Source organism: Schistocerca serialis, chromosome 6 (assembly GCF_023864345.2).
Source record: "Schistocerca serialis cubense isolate TAMUIC-IGC-003099 chromosome 6, iqSchSeri2.2, whole genome shotgun sequence".
NCBI lineage: Eukaryota > Metazoa > Arthropoda > Insecta > Orthoptera > Acrididae > Schistocerca > Schistocerca serialis.
In genome coordinates, this window is record NC_064643.1 from 105,203,410 (window position 1) to 105,223,904 (window position 20,495).

General features: G+C 38.5%; 1 protein-coding gene across 1 annotated transcript in view; it reads left to right on the top strand.

Moving 5' to 3' along the window:
* LOC126484664 (E3 ubiquitin-protein ligase TRIM71-like) overlaps window positions 1-20,495 on the top strand; it is a 90,258-nt gene that overhangs the window by 56,915 nt on the left and 12,848 nt on the right. Inside the window, exons 5-7 of the mRNA XM_050108256.1 lie at window positions 42-275; window positions 3,877-4,211; window positions 8,103-8,274. Of these exons, the coding sequence (XP_049964213.1) occupies window positions 42-275; window positions 3,877-4,211; window positions 8,103-8,274 (741 nt within the window). The remainder of the gene's footprint in view (window positions 1-41; window positions 276-3,876; window positions 4,212-8,102; window positions 8,275-20,495) is intronic.

Below are 20,495 nucleotides of genomic sequence, written 5' to 3' on the forward strand. Positions count from 1 at the left end.
TCTTGGACTGTATTCTAATACAAATCTCTTATTTTCTGCAGGTAGTCAGAGTTGAGTCTCCTTTGGACCCATTCAATTTTAGTAGCAGTGGAAGCACTAGCCCAGGTTCTAATCAAGGTAGCAACATTGCAGTTACACCTTTCGTACCTGAAAGAGAAGACTCAAAGGTGTTCGGGGAAGTTGAAGCTAGCTACCAAACTATCAGAAGTCAGATAGAACATCTGAAATTTATTAGAGAGTGTATTGAACATAGGGCACAGCAGGCTGTATCAGAGGTATGAATCACTGAATTTCATATTTACTATTTATTTATTATTATTTCATTTACTTGTATGTTAAGTTTCTTCATGTTGCATAAATTTTGTACCCCATGCTTGAAGCTCAGAGTGCCACACATTGTGCTTGAGGTAAATGTTAAATGTAATGGATGAAATGAAACCACATTTGGCATACGAAAGTATTAAAATCATACAAGATTAGAGAGCAGTAAATTTTTGTCCCTTGAAGACCCATCCAAAAATGACAATTACTAATCTAAACAGTAAATAAAATAAAAAATATATTACTTTTAATATGTAAAGACTGGTATAAAGTCTAAAAATGTTGATGTAATGAGTGAACCCTCCTTTCATTGCAACTAAAGCACCATATAAGTATGTGCTGTTTGTCTTGGTTGTAAGAGAAATGTATTTTGAAAGATTTTCATTAGTGTTGGTAACCAACGCAATCAACATAGTTCTAACCAGACTATGCAGTAATAATGAAACTCAATGAAGTATTTAGTTGGCACTGTGATCAATATAGGTCATAAAGCACTGATGTCATTTTCTAAAACTCATCAGCTCATGGCATTCTATTGTTACAAAGATTTTTGCTGCTTATGGGATATTGATTTCTAAATTTATAACAAAATAAATACAAAGTAAAAGTGTGAAAGAATAGCAGGTGAATAGTGCATCTAGAAATGCAGCATTCATTTATTTTCCTTGGAGTGTACAGCATTCCTCTGTTAAATAAATTTAGCAAATCCTCCTGATTAGTTTTTTGTAAAGCTCAGCCTATAGCCATTCTGTATCTTATTTATATATTCTTCATCTTCTTTCACATTGGAGTGTTTTCCTTTTTCTGAATTTATAGAATGCAGTAATGTATCGTATGTTAAAAACATTTGTCTCATAATTGTAACCAAAAGTTGAAAATAAGGTGAGATTACAGCCATGATTTTTTCCTGGGGACATGCACTTCTAGTGTGTGCTTAAATGATGGCATCTTCTTGGATAAAACACTGTGGAGGTAATATAGTCCTTCCCCCCCCCCCCCCCCCCCCCCAATTCAGATTATTCAGAAACACACAATTATCTCTCAGGAGAAGCAAATCTGGTGCTCTACAGGATGGAATGTAGAATGTTTGCTCCCTTAATCGGGCAGATAGATTAGAAAATATAAGAAGGGAAATGACTGGGTTAAAGTTATAGCAGGCATTCGTGGGAAGTGTGCTGGCAGGAAAAACAGGACTTATGATCTGGTGAATACACTGTTGTAAATACAAAATCAAATATGAGTAATGCAGGAGTAGTTCTAATAATGAACAAGAGAATAGGAATGCATGTTTGTAGTCAAGATAAGTGCTGAGCCCACACCCAATGCAGCAGTAAAAGTTTTTATGTCATCTAGTTCCACAGATGAAGAGATTGAAAAAATGTATGATGAGAAAAAAGAAATTTTCAGATAATTAAGGGAGATGAAATGTTTAATTGCAAGGGAGGATTTGAATTAATAACAAGAAAAGGAAGAGAAGAAAAAATGGATGATTATGGATTGGGAGAAAGGAATGAAAGCCAGCTTGTAGTATTTTGCACTGAACACAATTTGATCTTAGGAGTTACGCATATTGAGCCTTCAGCTGTACATGTGCAACTTTATTTCTTAACTAGTTTCACTTGTTACAAGCATTGTCACCGTGCAGTAAAAAAATCAAAATGAGATTAATGTCAAATAGCATATTCCCAACATACTGTCTGTGGAACAGCGACCAATGTAAAGGCAAAAATGCATGTCTTTCATTCTATAGTCTCAATTGATTTGCCAACAGCGTACTGTTTTCAGTACAGTATCATCTTCAGGCCAATGCCTGGGCTGCACACCAGGGGATGGCCTAAAGATGGTACTGTGTACCAAAATGTTAAGCTAATTATAAAAATAAATTAATTGTGAAACATCAATATAGACTAGGGTGTGATCATATGTTCATATAAATAGATGTCATGACCAAATGCACACAAACAATAAAACTAACTCCTTTGCGACTGTTGCATGTAGTGACGATGCTACCTGTATGAACAACATTGAAGACAGTTTTATTGTTTGTATGCACTTACTGACATTTAGTCATATGGAACAAATGATTATGCCCTATTTTATCTTAATGTCATTTTGATTTTTCACTGTATAGGTTTTCCTCCAGTGACAATGCTCATAATACGTGAAACCAGTTAAGTAACATTGCACATGTACAGCTGAAAGATAGAGGTGCTTTACTTCAAATACCTTAGAGCAGTAAGCAGTCAACTTCAAAAAGTTTGTGTACGGTACTTTAATCGTCGCTAACCCTTGGTTTAAGAATCGTGAATGAAGGCTGTACACATCAGAGACCAGTAGACACTGAAAGGTTTCATATTGATTATATAATCATAAGACAGGATTTCAGAACCAGCTTTAAACTGTAAGACGTTTCCAGGGGTAGATGTCGGCTCTGACCACATTTTATAGATTATGGACTACAGAATAAAACTGAAGAAAATTACAAAAGATACTTTAATGACGAGATGGGACCTGAATAAGTTGAAAGAATGAGAGGTTGACCAAGTGAGGTGGCATGGTGGTTACCACACTGGACTTGCATTCGGGAGGATGATAGTTCAGACCCACATCTGACCATCCTGATTTAGATTTTCAGTGATTTCGCTACATTGCTTCCAGCAAATGCCTAGATGGTTCCTTCAAAAGGGTATGGCTGGCTTCCTTCCCCATAACCCAATGGGACTGATAACCTAACTGTTTGATCCCACCTCCCATACCAACCAACCAATCAATCAATCAATCATTCATTCATTCATTCATTATTGGCCCTCAATATTTTCAAAAAAGGTATTGATATATCAATGGAAAAATAAACATGGTGTACTGACCTATAAAAATATTAGGTGCACATTGTAAATATACTGTCAGTTTGAGAGCTGTGTAAGGAAGTATTGATTTATTGATTATTGATTTTTTGGGTGCTGATTTATCTGGGTGCTGATTTATCTGGGTGCTGATTTATTGTGCAGGTTCCAAACAGCTCCCTCATGTATTTCATAAAAAATATTGACAAAGATATTAATGCAGTGCAGTAGCAACACAATTCTATAACAGCAAACATTCTGACCATAGACATAAACTCTTGCATATTAATGAATGTGCCAGCATTGTACAGAAGCTGTTACTGAAGTTGCTGTTCCTCACAGAGGAGAGGAAGTAGAGCCATTTGCAGGTATCGAAAGTCGGACATCATCATTTGGCAATGGAGTAACAGCAGGGGTGGGGAAGAGGGAAGCCATTGCAAACAGGACAGTAGTAGTATCTATACATTCCTACATTCCTTGTTGCAGACCAGTTAACACCCCCCACCCCCCATTAATATGCATCACTTCATAGTTATTTCACTGTATACAGATTCCTTATGGTGAAATAATGTGGTTCATAAAGTTTCTAGAAGTGGAGGCAAATGCTTTTCCTATTTTTTAAAATAGGAATAAAAATGACATTTCTGCTAAAAAAAGAATAGAAGTAGAAAAAAAAAACAGTTAAATAAATATGAAAATTGACTGATTTCAGATCCATGCCATGAAACAGCACGTTGTATCATCTCTTGATGAACGTGAAAGGCAGTTGCTGCTACTTGTAGATCGTGTCAGGACACTGAAGGGTCAAGCTTTGAATCATCAGTCAGGTACACTGTGTAAGACTTTGGACTCTCTTTCAACATGGCTTAAATGTGCTAAAAAGGCACTGCGGATGGGTGGCTTGACAACTCAGATGACAGCAGGTGCCCGGAAACTGCTTGCAGACATACGTGAATCACCATTCCAACCCTGTGAAAATGATGCATTAGTTTTCACACCTGTACCATTCAACAGCATGATCACCATCGGCAATATTTCAAGTTCTGGGTAAGTAAGTAATTAGTCTCAACAATATAAATTGTAAAATATATATAATTGATTTAGTATTTTGATATTAAGTTAAGTAGATAATTTTTGGGCTAGTATTGTTCAAATGTCAGCTTCATACTTTATAAAGATCCAACAATAACACTTTTAATAATATTATGAAAAGGATGTATTACGTGGTCGGAATGCGGAGATGTCATGTATAGTGGAAGCAGCAATCTGGAGTGGGGCAGAGGAGGATGTGGGATAGAGGGACTGGATGGTGGCCAGGCAAGGCCACCTCGCACGGCCTCCAGAGGTTCTGGGTGGGGGGTAGGGGGATGTGGAAAAGAAGAGCAACAAAGAAGGGGAAAAGACCAGTGGCATTGGTAGAGGCAGTGTACAATCCTTCCACCACCCTAAAGAACCAGCTACAAAGGTGTCCCCCCTTCATTAATCGATACTTCCCTGGACTGGAAGAACTGAATCAGGCTTTGTCTGTAACCATTCCATGAAATGATGGACATCCTACCCAAGATCCTTCAGACCCCTCAGGTGTTTCATCACCCACCCAACCTCCACACCATCCCTACACCACTCCCAATCCCATCCCATTGCCATAGGGATCGTATCCCTGTGGAAGGCCAGGTGTAAGACCTGGCCAACCCATTAACCCAGCAGTTCCTATTTCAGTCCTGTCACAGGCTTATCTGACCCTATCAGAGGCTGGGTCAACTATGAAAGCAGCCATGTCATATACCAGCTGTGCTGCAATAACTGAACAGTTTTTTGTAGTGGTTTATCTACCAACGAGCTATCTATCAGAATGAATAGCCACCACCAAACTGTCACCAAGAGCAAGGTCGACCACCCTGTGCCAAAAGCTGAACGTAACATGCTTGATTTCAGTGACTGTTTCACAACCCAAGCCATCTGGGTCTTTGCCTCCACCATCAGCTCCTCTGAACCAATTCTCCACTCCCGAAATTATCCCGGCCTCAACCTGAGGTAACTTACTGTCCCCACACCCTACACCAAACAGTTTGTACCCTCTCTGTTCTAATCACCTCATCCCAATTTACATCCTTCACCCTCACTGTACTCTGCTCTGTGCCAACACCACTTGTCGTTTCCCCTTCTCTGCAGTCCTCATTCTCCGCTCCTCATCCCCACCCCTCCATCCCCCCACAGCCTCCCAAGGCTGTGCCAGGGCATCATGTCTCAGCACGATTTAGTCCCTACATGCTCTTATCAAGCAGCACTGACTTCTATTTACCCCCACCTGTAACCAGCTACCCCTTCCTCTTCTCTGCACCATTTCGGAATGCTGCTTCCACTCAATGTGACAACCATTTCATTCTGGCCCCAGCAGATGAAGAGAGGAGGCATGTATGTGTGGGATATGCTTGCTCATGTGAGTGTGGGTGTTTTCTTATCTGGAGAAGGCTTTGTCCAAAAGATCAGTGTGTAAGCTCATTGTGCTTGTCTGCAACTCAACATGTCACCTTTGTGGTGAGTAGCTATCTATCCTTTTCATAATATTGCTGAGATTCCAACCTGGACTTTCCATTGTCTAATTATATATTTAAAACTTTTATTTAGCAAATGAACTTAACTCTTCCAGTTCCGTTAATTTCAACCAGAAATTTTAAAGAACAAAATCAGTAATATCATACCTTAAATTCTATTTTTCATTGTTACCCAGCTCATTTTCAAAGATTTTGGTCATCTGAATCCTGAAGTGTTTTGATATAGGTAGATTACAGTTGCAGGTTTTGCTGATACAGCTTCTGATTTCAACTGTTATTTACATAGCTTTTTATATCTGTAAGCAACAGAAATAAAACTAAAAAAAAAGAAACAGATTTAACTTTATAAAAGGAAATATCATACCATATATTGCACTCACAACACTGAGGAACATGAATTATGTGACGTTTATGGTAACATGTAAAAGAGCATCTACAGAACATATACAGAAAATAGCACATGTCAAATCATATCTTTTTATTCTCTCGTCTATGGAAAAAAGATTCCATCATCCACTAAAAGTATTATTCCAAACTTCCTCACTAATACAACTAGTTTATCTTCCACAATAGTTTTATTTTTCTCCAGTTTTCTTGTTCTGTAATCATATTTCTTTATCTTTTCATGTTTCCTAATACCTCTCATGAATTTGTACAACTAGTTATATTTTTTGAATTATTTGAATGCCTACTATGATTGAAGGTACAGATGTCAGCCTGCCACCAAGAAAGCAGTTGTATGCAGCCTGTATTGTCATAATTTTGAAGTGTCTGTTATGTTTTACTATGTCATGCTGTTCCTTTTTGTGGTTGGTGTACTCTTGGCTGTTTTCAGTGCTTGCTGAAACCACACAGATTTTATCCATATATTAAAGTAGCTGCACTAATTACTTCTCCAGTCATTACATATGCAGTCACTCAGGAGGACAAAAAAGTTTTGGACCTGCTTATGCTTAGTATTGCTGAATTAAGCATGGTATCTTCATTGATTCGACTTTTCTGAATTTACAAAAATTAACATATTTAATATGCACACTGAACATATGCATCGTGTAAAATTTCAGAGTAGGCCCACAAGATTAATACAATTAAGGAAGAGTTGTTGTTGTTAAAACTGCCAATTAAAAATATTTATTTTCTGCTACAGTAACTTTAGCAAACTTCACAAATTCTTCAGACTATCTTTAGTTGAAAAGTAGAGGGTGTTCTTCAAAATTCGCCATATGTTGCACTTCATCATATGTAACATATTGTAAATAGGTATGTACAGCATAATCTGATGCTTTGCATCCTGCCAAAATTATCATTATTAAGATCTGGGTAGAATGGAAGGGTAGAATGTTGTGTAAGGAATTGAATAATTTTAGTTGTGTGTAAAGTTGTAAGGAGAGTAATTTGGTTAAAACAGGACTTAAAACAACTAGACAGTGGAATTGCCAATGGCCTTGCCTCAGTGATGATACTGGTTCACGTCAGATCAGTGCGGCTGGGCTGGGCTGGGCTGGGCTGGGCTGGGCTGGGCTGGGCTGGGCTGGGCTGGGCTGGGCTGGGCTGGGCTGGGCTGGGCTGGGCTAGCACTTGTATGGGTGACCATCCAGTCTGCCGAGTGCTGTTGGCAAGTGGGGTGCACTCAGCCCTTGAGAGGCAAAACTGAGGATCTACTTGATTGAGAAGTTGTGGCTCCATTCTTGGAAGCTGACATAATGCCAGGAGTGCAGTGTGCTGACCACATGCCCCTGCATATCTGCATCCAGTGACACCTATGAGATCAGGATGACATGACGGCCGGTTGGCACTGTTGGGCCTTCATAGCCTGTTAGGGAAGAGTTTAGTTTTAGTTTTAAACAATGGAATTATTTTGATGATATGTGAACTGTACCTAGACAGATGTAAATGACAGACTGTTCTGCAAATAGTTAATAATGAAATATTGAAGTGAATTCTGACATAAGTAAAATCAATACCATGGGATAGTAGTAATAAATTTAACTGCTTTTTTTCTGTATCATCAAAGTTAACTGCAAATATTTTAAATTCATTTAAGTAATGGTGTTTACTAAAGTACCATTCATGTGAGAGTTACCAGGAAGGGCAGTAGAAATGATCCACAAACTACCAACCAATGTCTTTGACACAAGTTTCTACAACAAACTTATATTCTGAGCTCAAACATAATAAGGTATCTGAAACCAAATGATTTCCTCCATGCCAGTCACCATGGGTTCTGAACACTGATCTTTTATGTGAATATTTTTCAGGTCACTATTCTTGCTATACTGATTAAATGTGTAATTTGTATACATTACCAAATATACATATAAATAAAATAATTTTAAATGACACATACACAATGAAATGAAATGCAGGTGGTTTGTGTTTTAAGGTATGCCCCACAATGTTGTGTGTTGGGTAATGGTGTATCGTCTGCACTGTGTGGTAATGTCACAACTTTCATGGTCAGAGTGAAGGATCATCTTGGAGAACAACGGAGAGTAGGCGGTGATCTAGTTTCAGCTGTTCTGGCTGAGCCTGGTCGGAGATGGAAAGCAGCTAAGGTGAGTTTGAGTAATGATTGTAAATTGACTGAAGCATAAAGTATTACTTTTGACTCTTTCCTTGGATTAATTCACTAACTGAAAAATTACCGAGATTTAAGGATGAGTTTTGGGTATCTTTGTGAATTATTTGAGTAATGTTGGACTAAGAATTATCTAGGTAATAGCATCTTAGTTCTATAAAACTATCATGTTTCACATTGGTCAAGCACTTTTGAGCCTTGTTAGTTCTGAAAGTGTGTACTGTAACACTGTTCTTAAGTTGGTACACTAATATAAGTGAATTTTGTAAGAGCTGCATACATTGACATCAGATAAATTAGTAATGCTTAAAATCAATATATACATTGTGTTCTATCTTTTGTCTCCTTTGTTGTTGCAGTTTTGCTGTTTATTTTTTAAAATACTTGCCAGAGATTCAGCAATTACTCAGAACATATTAAAAATACCAAGGACAAAATTAAACATCAATGACTAGCATCATAAACACAGGAAACGTCTGTCAATATGGAGGTCATTTCTCCTGTCCTTTTCTGTAGTTAAAAATGTTTTAGGTAATTTACTTTTGTTACTTGTTTTTGGAATGAGACCACACAAAGATTTCCATACAGTCTCAAGTGCCAATGTCAGGGCTCTCAAAACAAATATTTGTTGGTGGTAACAGCTGCTATATGATGGAACTGAGAAGACCATCTGGTGTAACTCGAATTCCACTTTGAGTTCTGCTTGAAAAAACTGACAATGCAGAAAAAAATAATACCCATTTGGGTTTTCATTGTGTTAGTTGGTTCAGTTTAGTTTGGTATCACCTAGTATTATTTCACGTGCATCTGGTATGATGCATCACAATGTTCTGTTAAAGGATTCGTCAAGAATCAATCTGGCTTGTGTAATTCTGGTTGCACTGTAGAATTTTGTGGGTTGGGTATACTGTGCCACACCCATGTGGACTTCTCTGAAGTGTCTTCTCCATTGCAGGAAACTGCTAAGGCTTTCTGACTAATGATTTAAGAATAAATTACCAAGTGACAGCTGAACATGTTTTTTTTCAATTTCAGCCATCTGTTTTCAGATGTTTGTTGCATAACTGTATTTACAATTCAGTCCATTAACATGATGCTAAAAAATTCTTTCTCTAAACAGCAGCACTTCCTGTCTAACAGTAATTCAAAAGCTTTTTTTTTACATCAGAATCAAAAAACTTGATTTTCTCCTAACAGATGTGTAATACCATTTATCCTGTGTGCATTTTCTGGGTCCGTGGACTGTAAGCATTCTTCTGGCATACTACAGTATGTATGCACAGTAGGTCTTTTGATATTTGACCCTCCTACATTACTAAAACATTGTGAACATCTTTAGCTGACGTAACCATTCTTTATATGGCGGAACAGGACTCAATCGACAATATTCTGTCACACTAAAAACTTTTTCTTTTTATTCCCACTATGTGGCTGAACACTTTATCACACTAAATTGAGATAACTTCATCGATTGGACATAGCAAATTAAGGCTAACTGAATAAGAAACATTTTATGAATACCTTAATTTTCATTTAAAACTAGTGTCATCTTTTTAGGCTGGCTCTACTTAAACATCACATTCAGAAAATATTGTTCTTATGGAACACAATTAGGTCTTTATTCTCATGAAGTAAAAAGTGCTATTCACAGGGAATATCAAATTTATTCGATGTTTTTAAATTTCCAGAAGGCTTTGGACACTTCCTCACAAGCAACTTCTAATCGGATTTCATGCCTATGGAGTATCATCTCAGTTATATGACTGGATTTGTGATTTCCTGTCAGAAATGTCACAGTTGGTTATAACTGACAGGATGTCATAGAGTAAAACAGAAATAATACCTAGCAATCCCCAAGAAAATGCTGCAGCACCTTTGCTGTTTCTGATCTACATAAATGATTTAGGAGACAATATGAGTAGCCTTCTTAGATTATTTTCAGATGATGCTATCATTTACCATCTTGTAAAATGATCAGACTACAAAAATGATTTAGACAAGATATCTATATGGTGCAAAAATTGGCAGTTGATTCTCAATAATGAAAAGTGTGAAGTCACCCACATGAGTACTAAAAGGAGCCCACTAAATGTCAGTTATATGATAAATCTCACAAATCTAAATGCTGTACACTCATTTAAATTCATAGGGATTACAATAATTAAACTGGAAGGATCACATAAATAATGTTGGGGGGAAGGGGGGGGGGGGGGGGGGGGGAAGCAAACCAAAGACTGCAATTTATTTGCAGAACATTTAGAAAAAGTAACAGGCCTGGTAAAGTGCTTACACCACACTTGTCCATCCTCTTCTGGACTATCGCTGTGTGGTGTGGGATCTGCAACAAATAGTATTGATGAAGGACATTAAAAAAAATTCAAAAGAGGCAGCTCATTTTGGATTATCACAAAAGTGGAGAGAGCGTCATAGATACGATATAGATCTATTCACAAAATTTCCGTTACCGACTTTATCTTTTGAATATGAAAATATTTTATCACCCACCTACATGGAAGAAATGTTCATTACAATGTAATTGGAGAAATCAGAGCTCGCACACAAAGATTTAAGTGTTCATTTTTCTATGCACTGTTAGTGGAACAGTAGAGAAGTAGCTTAAAGGTGGTTTGATGAACCCTCTGCCAGGCACTTAATTGTTAATTGCAGAGGAATCGTGTAGATGTTCATGTAGTACTCACATGTTTGGTGAAATGTTGCTACTCTTAACACTCAACACTGCCCTCTTTACGCCCGGCACTTGGCTGGGAACTGGCATATTTAATGAATGTTTGAAATCAGATTGCAAAGAACAGGAAAATGATAGGAATATGGTTCTTGCATCATTTGAAAGGAAAAAGTAAGAGCTTTACATAATAGTGAGTTTATTTTACAGTATAAAATACAAATGGGTGTTATAATTAAAAAAGAAAACCCATAAATATCGTGGATGAAAAAGTTTTACATGATCTCTCTTGAGTAATGCCATTATTACTGTATCTAAATTTAAAACAAAATATCACTTGACTGTCTAACTGCCGGTACCTGTAAACTAGAGTATTTTAATAGTTCAGATGTAGTTAGCCTTCGTGTGAAAATCCTGGAAACACTGTGGGACGCAAAGGCCAACGCCACAGTCCTTGCACCACCATCTACTTCCTTCCTGATGCGTTTACCCGTCTCTTTCTTCCCCCTGTCTGAACATACTTTGCAATACCTAGTAGTGTTCACCTTGTTTGCAGTGGGTGGGACCTTCTCTGGAAAGTGCCTTGCAAATGTCCTCTCAATTTGTGAGGATGAAGCGACTTGTTGCTGAAAAAATATTTCCGCCCTTCTCAGCCAATTTCTTCCCGACTCTGTGAATAAAATCTACTAGGAATACATTCTACCTAGTGTTCTCTTCATATAAAATAGAACTGTTGACAGTTGACACTATAATTAAGTGGAAAAACAGCTTTTACCACCACTCAGTTTTTCGGGCAAACGGCTCTTCACTTTATGAACAATTGAGACATATACATACCTGAATCGTCACTTGTACTTTCATCTGGAGAGTATGAATCCTCTTTGTCAGAATCAACAACTTCAGATCCTTCATCTCCATAAAGAATATCTAAGATCTCTGCGCAATTTTTTCACGATTGTAAACACCTGCGAATGAACTGCAGGTAACTTCAACTTTGCAGTGCTCACAGTGGCTCCCAGGATGAGATAGCCGATAAGTGCTTGCCTCTTGCAGAAGAAGAACGAAATATGTCCACATTAGTTGATGAAACTGCTTCGGAGACGCACTAAACGCGCTTACGGAGCCAAATAGAGGCTCGCCCATACGGTATACGGGCGCTGTCACCAACGTCAGGGCGGCCGCACCCGTATGGCGTATGGGCACCGTGCTGTAAGTGTTAAATAAGAAAAATTTCCCTCTGAAGTTCTATATATAGATGCCATTTTCCTCAAAACTAGCTGAGGGGATTCACAAATTACAGAAGTTTTAGAGCCAAAACTGTTACTTCCATACATGGCGTATTGTAGAATTTGAGGGTGATGTCCATTGTTCATTTGTTTACTGCTAATGTCCTGGTTTTATTATGTTTTTGGAGGATACTGAATTCCTTAGCAGATTCTACAAGTTTTTTTTTTTTTAAATTAAATGATCCAGCATAAATAGGCTTATAAATTTTTTTCCTTTTTTTCACTCTACCACTGAAAAGTGGCATAAACCAACTGACAACTAACTTGAACTATCCAACTTCTATGGCTTGACACTGGCCCTTGCATAGAAAAATAACAATTATTGTTGGTAAATACACTAATAGTTCTGGTGATTTTATAAAGTTACAGTGAAAAATCGTGCGTTCACAAAAGCTTTCCCTAAATGAGAGAAACATTCACCACTCAGTTTCATTGAATAATCTATTTTTTTACACAAATTGTTAATTATTTCTAAAGTATCCAAATTCCTGCTGAAGTCCACAATTATTATGACAACTAACATCTACGTAAGTTCCCTGAGTATAGGCATATTTTTTCATTTGGAAACTTATTTCATGCATTGTTGCACATTACTAAACAGTCTTGATTTTTTTCCATGCATGCTTTCTGGTAGTTACTGAAGAATAATTTCATAAAAAACCACCTTCAAATTCAGCTTTAACTGAATACCACTTCCATCTATCCAACGGCTTCACACATGATTGCATTACAAATGAGTTAATGTTCTAAATATGTGGCATTGAGCATGTGAGAGAGATAAAGCTTAGGAAGGATTAGAAATTATGTTTAACACTAAAAAGGTGGATTTCCAACATTCTTAAAATGGCAGAAAGGCTAATTTTGATCTCACATAAAATATTTTCATACTGACTTAAACAAGACTTTTAGTGTGTGTTAATCCCTACCTTTTTGAGAGTTAAAAGATTAATTATTTAACATAATTAATACATTATTTACTGTGTTAGTAAGTCTCATCAACTTACTGTTGTTCATCCTAACACTTTTCTAAATTGCAGAACTCAATATATAAACTAGTTGCCAAACCTTCTATACACATTTAACACATATTGTTCATATCACAACTCATGTGTTTTGAACACAACTTTCTTGTACTTTTTACTTGACCCTTTGGAATCTGATAGATGCATTTAGCACAGTACATTTCGGTTTTACCCACACATTTTCCTTGCACGACTTTCAGACTTTACACAATTGTTGCTTGTTGCTTTGCAGAGGCTGATTTGACAGTACTTCTGCTCTCTGGTTGCTTTTGGTCCTGTATCCTTGTCTTTTGTCTGCTCTTTTTCCTGCCTATTTTCCCCTTTGGCCATTTGCCAACTGAAATGTTCACTCATTCTTTCCATTTTCTTTTTTGTTACTATTTTGTAAATGACCTATCCAATTATTGCTGCCATGTCCAAGATTTTGTAGAAGACAAGAACAGTTCATCTGTACATGAAACATTTGTAGTATATTTATGGGTCATTTGATAAACCACGTCCACTCTATACTTGGTTGCCTTGTAGAATATTATGTTTCCAAGTTTCGTCTTTTTCTTATTGATATTTAAGCATTTAGTGCTCTCAGCAGAATATTTTATCCTGCTTTCCTTGATCTACATTCAGGGTCAAATTGGTGCTGACAGTCTGGCACAAGGTGGTAGTGGGGTGTCTTTCAGCTGTCAACTTGATTACCTGTTGAGGGATCTCATGACTGACCTCCTCCATTGTATGAACAAATGAAGTTTCCTTTTGAATTTCTTAGCAAGTTAAACATAAAGTAGTGATCTATTGTCAAGTTTCTTCCTTGATTTAGGACTGGCTCCATGAAGCACATAACAACCCATATGTCCTCTTTCATTAGCTATGTGGAAGTATTAAGCTGGCCATATGCAATAGTTTTTCACTCTGATTGATTCTGTAAGTAATACGTGTTGTGTAAAAATATGCAGTGTCACTGCACCAACAGTGTCAGGGAGTAGGGCGAGATCTGAGATAGTCGCACTCTGTCAATTAAGACCTCTCGTGCAAATGGTACCCTCCATGCCCAGAGAACTACTCTCCATAGCTCTCACAGAAGAAAACTATACTGGTGTTGTCAGGATAGCAGAGAGTACTCAGTGAGTACTGAGCAGCCATATTGCATCTGTAATTTGTGGCATATTTTTAAATTTTACACTACCACATTATGGCAATAAATTTTGCCAAACTTGGGCACATATTAAATGAAAGCATCAACAAAACTGTGTTTTGACATACAATATGTCACTGTGGCATGTTTTAAGGTGAAGATATCATCTGTTACACCTCCTATATGAACAGCATGACCAGAAAGCCTATTCTGAATGTTTTAGGCTTGAGCAATGCAGTGCAGCAAAGAACTTGTAAGAACGTCTAAGAAAATCATCTACAGACTATACAGAATCAATAAGCAGAAAAAAATACTGAGAAGACTCACTCCTACATTTATATGAATGGGAAATAAGCCATTGTGCCACATAGGCACTGCAACTAGCAGCTCTAAAAATATTTACCAGTACCAGTTGAGACTACTGCTGTAATGAATACACATGGCAAAGTGAGCATCAGTGGTTTTTTGGCAAAAGAAGTGTTGAAGAAGGCTACCAGGAAGTAGACTTATGACAAAGTTGTGCATTTAATTAGTTTGTATGAGGAAAGGCCAGCATTATAGAATGTACAGTTACTTGAATAGAAGAACCAGGATAAAAAGTGAAGTTTGGCCTACATTTTCTTAGCACCCCCACAGAAGAAATTTACTGGAAAACCCACAATTTAAGGAATCAGGTGGAGCAGTTTTATAGCAAATTAACATAGAGAAAAAGATCAAGCTATGTTTGAAAGTAATCATTGTGCAACTCTGACAGTGGCCAATTACCTTAAAGTAGTATTTAATTACATTATTTCAAAGGATATGAAATGACAGATTTTCAGGAATTTGACTAGTTCCTAAAGTCAATAAAAGTAAATATATGTCTGGAAATGCTTCATTTATCAGACATCAAACTTTTTTGGTCTTTGAGTGAGTATGGGTATCAAGGTGAAATCCGATATAATGTTAATTTATTGTAGTTGTTACTTCACAAAATATTAAATATACTTGAAGCAAGAAATCTGTCACAAGCAGTCTGTCTTCATCTTGTATGGGTTTATGCATAATAGTGTCTAGCTTGGAAATTTTGGGTCCAATTATAAAGAATATTTGTCTCATTCTCATAAAATTTGATATTGTTGCATATCTTCCACCACAGGCTCCATGATAAGGTTTTTGCATGTTCTAAAATCATCCCACCACCCTATTCACTTCCTTATCAAATGTAAACATAGTTTTTAAGTTTCTTCTCTGCCACTAAAAGTATTAGAAGTGCATTTGGTGCCCTACACTCATGCTTTGGAACGTCTTCCTTGACACACATACCTAAGACTGAAAACTCAGCTCTGACTCTCTCCCTATGCTGTTTGTAAATGCTTCAGACATCAGTTCTCTGACAGTTCCAGAAAGTGCTCCCAAAACCATCAGACAAAAATTATTAGCAAGAACCCTCCTGTAGTGTAAAAATTCATATGTCCCAGCCCTTTATATACATGCTTCGGTGCTACATTGGCAGCAATCCAGAATTAGAAACAATATTTGTTGGGTTTGTTGGACATAAATTGAGTGAACCTGCAGCTTCCTCTGCTTGGTACTAGCTGTTCACCTATGGTTATATTTGCTGTACCGTGATGAGAATGAATACTATTTTCCATGAATTCTGATAAAAGACCAAATTTTTTGGCTGCCAGACATCCAGCTCAGACCAATTTTTCATCACAATGGAGAAGTCTGAGAAGGTCCTGTCCTCTAATATGTTGTTTATGAAAGTAGCTCACACCCTAAGAATGTGACCAGAGGTCGTCCACTGAAAAGTTCCGTATGAATGATAACCCAAGCATATATGATGGCTATCATCTTTTCCAGTTCTTCACGTAACAAGTCCAATTACTGTTTCTAGTTTTTGAGCATTTGATTATGTGTATTTTCTCATAGGATGTAGCAGTGCTTCGTTAGAAACAAGAAGGAAGCCACTGATGAGTGTGTAACGAGTGAATTAACAACTGACCCCCTTACAGGAGGAGGAAAAATTGGCAATATTCCACTCAGTTCCATCCCTAGCAGCCATCTTTGTAGAGGCATCCAGCTGAGCCTGCTGTGAGGGATGAGGCTAGGACTGACGTATATCACCATCTGGATCTACACTATGTGATCAAAAGAATCCGGACACCTGGCTGAAAGTGATTTTAAAGTTTGTGGCAGATTCCATCAGTAACCTTGGAATTAAGTATGGTGTCAGCCCACCCTTAGCCTTGATGACAGCTTCCATTCTCACAGGCATACTTTCAACTAGGTGCTGGAAGGTTTCTTGGGGGAATGTCAGCCTATTCTTCATGGAGTGCTGCACTGAGGAGAAGTATTGATGTCGGTTGGCGACACCTGGCATGAAGTCAGCATTCCAAAACGCACCAAAGGTGTTCCATAGGATTAGAGTCAGGACTCCATGCAGTGCAGTCCATTACAGGGATGTTATTGTGCCACTGGCCATGCATTATGAACAGGTGCTCGATCATGTTGAAAGATCAAGTTACCATCCTTGAACTGCACTTAGAGTGGTAAGCAAGCAGGTGCTTAGAACATCAATGTAGGAGTGTGCTGTGATAGTGCCATGCAAAACAAGATGATGTGCAAGCTCCCTCCATGAAAAACATGACCACACCATAACACCCCTGCCTCCAAATTTCACTGTTGGCACTACACATGCTGGCAGAGGACATTCACCTGGCATTTGCCATACTCACACCCTGTCATTGGATCACCACATGGTGTACTGTGATTCGTCACTCCACACAATGTTTTTCCACTGTTCAATCGTCCAATGTTTACGCTCCTTATGCCAGGCAATGTGTCGATTGGCTTTTACTGGCATGATGTATAGCTTGTGAGCAATCGCTCGACTGTGAAACCAAAATTTTCTCACCTCCTGCCTAATTGTCATAGTACTTTCAGTGGATCCAGATGCAGTTTGGAATTCCTATGTGATGGTCTGGATAGATGTCTGCCTGTTATACATTACAATCCTCTTCAATTGTCGGGAGTCTGTCAGTCAACAGATGAGGTCGGCCTGTACACTTTGTGCTGTACGTGATTCTTCACATTTCCATTTCACTATCACATCAGAAATGGTGGACCTAGGGATATTCAGGAGTGTGAAATCTCACGTAGAGACGTATGACACAAGTGACACCCAATCATCCGACCATGTTCAAAGTCGGTCAGCTCTACAGAGTGCCCCGTTCTGCTCTCTCACGATATCTAATGTCTACTGAGGTCGCTGACATGGAGTACCTGGCAGCAAGTGGCAGCACTATGCACCCGATATGTAAATGTATGTTTTTGGGGGTGTCTGGACACTTTTGATCACATAGTGTATCTCTTACTAACCTCCTCCCCCCCCCCCCCCCCCCCTCCTCCCTGTGCCCATTCATGAAGTTTTTATGTTCACTTGTTTCTGGTACAACATTGGAATTGTCAGAGAAGTAACATTTCTGAATGAGAGAGATGACACTGATGAGACATTTTCAAAAAGTATTTTAGGGGCCAAAGAATATTACCTGAATGACATAACTGCAGCAGATCGAAATATGGCTGTGCTAAGAACAGTAATGAGCAGCATCAGCTGTGCATGATTACAAGTGTGGCTGCTTCATTGTCAAACTATTTATGTACATTTAGAAGAGTAATTAGTAGTGCCAAATTGGCCACTACATCCATACCAGTGTTACCAGTGTTAACACATTTGTGGGCTGTGGGGAATATTCTTAAGTTGCTGTGTTTCTTTACTGTATTCTATGTAATACCTCACAGAACTTCAGTATGCTCCTTGCGTCTAACAGTAGTGCACAACACTAACTGTAGTTTCTGTTTGTTGTGAAATTTGGCGTTTAGGGCCATATGGAAGTGTGCATACCACCAAATAATGTCGTTTAAAAGGTTCTTGGAAAGTGTGGCTACCACCAAAGAACTTTCTCAGAGTCTTGGGAAATAGACTTAAAAAATTAATTTAGTATGTGTTTTATGGAGTGTAAAAAGCATACTAACCATAAACTTAAAGGTTTTTTCGAAGCTTTGGGGAATGTATCCTGCCACCTCTGGAAGTGCCTGACATCTTACGGTAGTACACCATAGCAGGAGTGTAACAACATCACCAGCAATCAGTTTCTGCTTGTCATATGACTACTATTGTTGTCACTTACAGTTAGAAAAAGTTTCTTAGTTTCTACAGTAGGAAATATAGTTACATCAAAATAGCATCTCACAGCACCATGGGAGATATTCACACCACCACACGAATGTTCCCCAGAGCATAATGGAGCTGTCATGTGCTGTCTCCGTCCTGCAGTACAGTTGTCAAGGAGCTGTTCCCTGAGAGACAACAGATACGTGGTTAGTGCCCCCCCCCCCCCCCCCCCCCCATCAGCATGATGATGAAGGTATGGGGATTCATCAGACTAAGCAACACTCTGACACTACATCTATACTCCGCTAGCCACCAAGCGGCGTGTGACAGAGGGCACAATTCGCACCAAAGTCATATCCCCCCCCCTATTCCACTTGCGGATTGTGCGAGGCAAAAACGATTGTCTGAACACCTCAGTATGAGCTCTTATTTCCCTTATCTTTGAATCATGATCATTGCACACTTTGAAAGTTGGTGGTAATAAATAATATATGCTCTACATCCTCAGTGAAGATTGGATTTCGGAATTTAGTGAGCAGCCCGTTCTGTTTAGTGCGCTGTCTATCTGCAAGTGTGTCCCACTTCAAACTTTCTATGAGATTTGTAATGCTCTCAAGATGATTTAAAGGCTACCACCTAGCAAGTGTGGTGTCTGGCGGTGACACCACAAAAACGACTGTCTGAATGCCTCAGTACGAGCTCTAATTTCCCTTATCTTTGAATGATGATCATTGCGCGATCTGAAAGTTGGCGGTAATAATATATGCTCTACATCCTCAGTGAAGATCGGATTTCGGAAATTAGTGAGCAGCCCCTTCTGTTTAGCGCATCGTCTATCTGCAAGTGTGTCCCACTTCAAACTTCTATGAGATTTGTAACTATCTCGCGATGGCTAAATGTACCAGTCACAAATCTTGCCGCTCTTCTTTGGACCTTCTCAATCTCTTGAATCAGACCCAACTGGTAAGGATCCCATACAGATGGACAATACTCGAAGACTGGACAAACTAACATATTGTAAGCTATTTCCTTTGTTGAAGGACTGCATCGCTTCAGGATTCTACCAATAAATCACAATCTACAGTTCGTCTTACCCGTTACTTGTGTAATCTGCTCATTCCATTTGAGATCATTTTGAATAATCACACCCAGATACTTGACGGACATTTCCACTTCCAAAGACTGGACATTTATTTTGTACTCGTACATCAACGGGATTTTTGTCTTGTTATACGAAGTAGGTTACTCTTATTAATATTGAGAGATAACTGCCAGTCATTACACCACGTATTTATTTTCTGCAAATCCTCATTGATTGTGATGCTACTTTCCTGTAGACTACAGCATCATTGGCAAACAGTCCAAGAGCACTATAAATACCGTAAGCCAGATTGTTTATGTAAATCATAAAAAGCCGAGGTCCTATTATGCTTCCCTGGGGATCACCTGAAGTTACGCTTGTTTCTGTTGAAGTTGCCCTGTTCAGGATGACATACTGCTCCCTGGCCGTTAGAAAGCTTTCTATTCAACCACATATGTCATCGAATAGACCGTAAGTGTGCAATTTTTGTAGCAAGTGACAGTGTGGAACTGAGTCAAATGCCTTTTGAAAGTTGAGAAATATGGCACCAACCTGGGAGCCAGCATCTAGAGCCTGTTGTATATCATGCGCAAAGAGGGCCAGCTGTCTCTCGCATGACCACTGTTTCCTAAAACTGTGCTGGTTTCTGCAGGTGAGCTTCTCAGAGTCTAGAAAGGTCATTATGTCTGAACACACAATATGTTCCATGATTCTACGACAAATCAATGTCAGTGAAATTGGCCGGTAAAGCACCAGTGTCTAGTGCCAATGCTCACAAGCCCATTTGTCATAGTTGTCGATGTTGTTGTGTTAACATTGGCACATGCATGGGTTGTTG